This window comes from Rhagoletis zephyria, unplaced genomic scaffold, assembly GCF_001687245.7.
Source record: "Rhagoletis zephyria isolate East Lansing unplaced genomic scaffold, Rhagoletis_zephyria_1.1 Rzeph_scaffold_31696, whole genome shotgun sequence".
Taxonomy (NCBI): Eukaryota; Metazoa; Arthropoda; class Insecta; order Diptera; family Tephritidae; genus Rhagoletis; species Rhagoletis zephyria.
In genome coordinates, this window is record NW_016188752.1 from 1 (window position 1) to 1,330 (window position 1,330).

General features: G+C 45.8%; 1 protein-coding gene across 1 annotated transcript; it reads right to left on the bottom strand.

Annotated features, from left to right (window-relative positions):
- Positions 1 to 4: 4 nt before the first annotated feature.
- LOC108353841 (kunitz/BPTI-like toxin) lies at positions 5 to 1,095 on the bottom strand (the record flags this gene model as incomplete). Its single annotated transcript, XM_017605033.1, has 3 exons — positions 639 to 1,095; positions 468 to 546; positions 5 to 50 (listed from the first exon to the last, which is right to left on the bottom strand). Coding segments are annotated over exons 1-3 (282 nt in total), but the record flags the coding sequence as incomplete, so codon positions are not given.
- Between the last annotated feature and the right edge of the window lie 235 nt (positions 1,096 to 1,330).

Consider the following 1,330-nt stretch of genomic DNA (forward strand, 5'->3'; position numbering starts at 1 on the left):
TTTCGAAATTGTTCTGGTTACCATTGCAGCCACCATAGACGAACTCCTCGCACTGACGGCTCTCTACATTGTAGGCATAACGATAGAAGAGAGCAAAGCAGCGGCCGGTCTCTTTGGGCTGATGGCACTCTGTGCAAGGAAACGAAACATTTCAATAAGGACTTTCAAGTACGATTTATAAAAGTTTTGTTAAAATTCATCAATAATTGTTAAGTACAAACCTTCAATCACATCTGAGGCCGCCGTAGGTGCAGCGGTTGTCGTTGCATCTGCATCAGCGGCTTTTGACTGCGCGGTAGTACTCTTAGTATCCACAGCGGCGGCATGCAATGAGGCGACCAAACAGGCCGCAAAGCACAATGAGAGCACGAATTTCATCCTGTTTAGATTTGTTTTAGTCGGTTTTTACTTGTTTTAATACACAAAACGCTTGCCGTGCTGTTAACGCTTGCAGTTCTAATGGCANACACTGACGGCTCTCTACATTGTAGGCATAACGATAGAAGAGAGCAAAGCAGCGACCGGTCTCTTTGGGCTGATGGCACTCTGTGCAAGGAAACGAAACATTTCAATAAGGACTTTCTAATACGATTTATAAAAGTTTTGTTAAAATTCATCAATAATTTTTAAGTACAAACCTTCAATCACATCTGAGGCCGCCGTAGGTGCAGCGGTTGTCGTTGCATCTGCATCAGCGGCTTTTGGCTGCGCGGTAGTACTCTTAGTATCCACAGCGGCGGCATGCAATGAGGCGACCAAACAGGCCGCAAAGCACAATGAGAGCACGAATTTCATCCTGTTTAGATTTGTTTTAGTCGGTTTTTACTTGTTTTAATACACAAAACGCTTGCCGTGCTGTTAACGCTTGCAGTTCTAATGGCACAATGATGCCTTCGTTCGCCTTCAAAGCGATTTAAGTAGTTCCTCGATGAGTAATTCGGCCGAACGCGGTCGTACTGCCTGCCGCCTTTACACTTCCGATTTGTAAACATGATTTGTACGCGTTCACTTTTTGCTTAACTTAATTTTTTATTTATTTATTTTAATTTTAATTTTTTTCCCCCCTCACTCGCTTTATGCAAATGCGTAGCAATTACGCAGATACTCACGTTCGAGCGCACGTACACTTGCGCGGCCGGTGTGGCGCGGCGTATGACGCGCAGCAAAGCGCTCCAACTCATTAGTAGTGAAGGCGGGTTTTCTCGCTATGCCTTGGCTTGCATAAGCGATGCGCAGGCAGGTGTGACCGAGCGAGCGACCACAGCTATCGACGACAGACGGCAGCTGCGAAAAATGAAGCTTAGCCAGCGTTAGCCGGCTAATTTGCAAG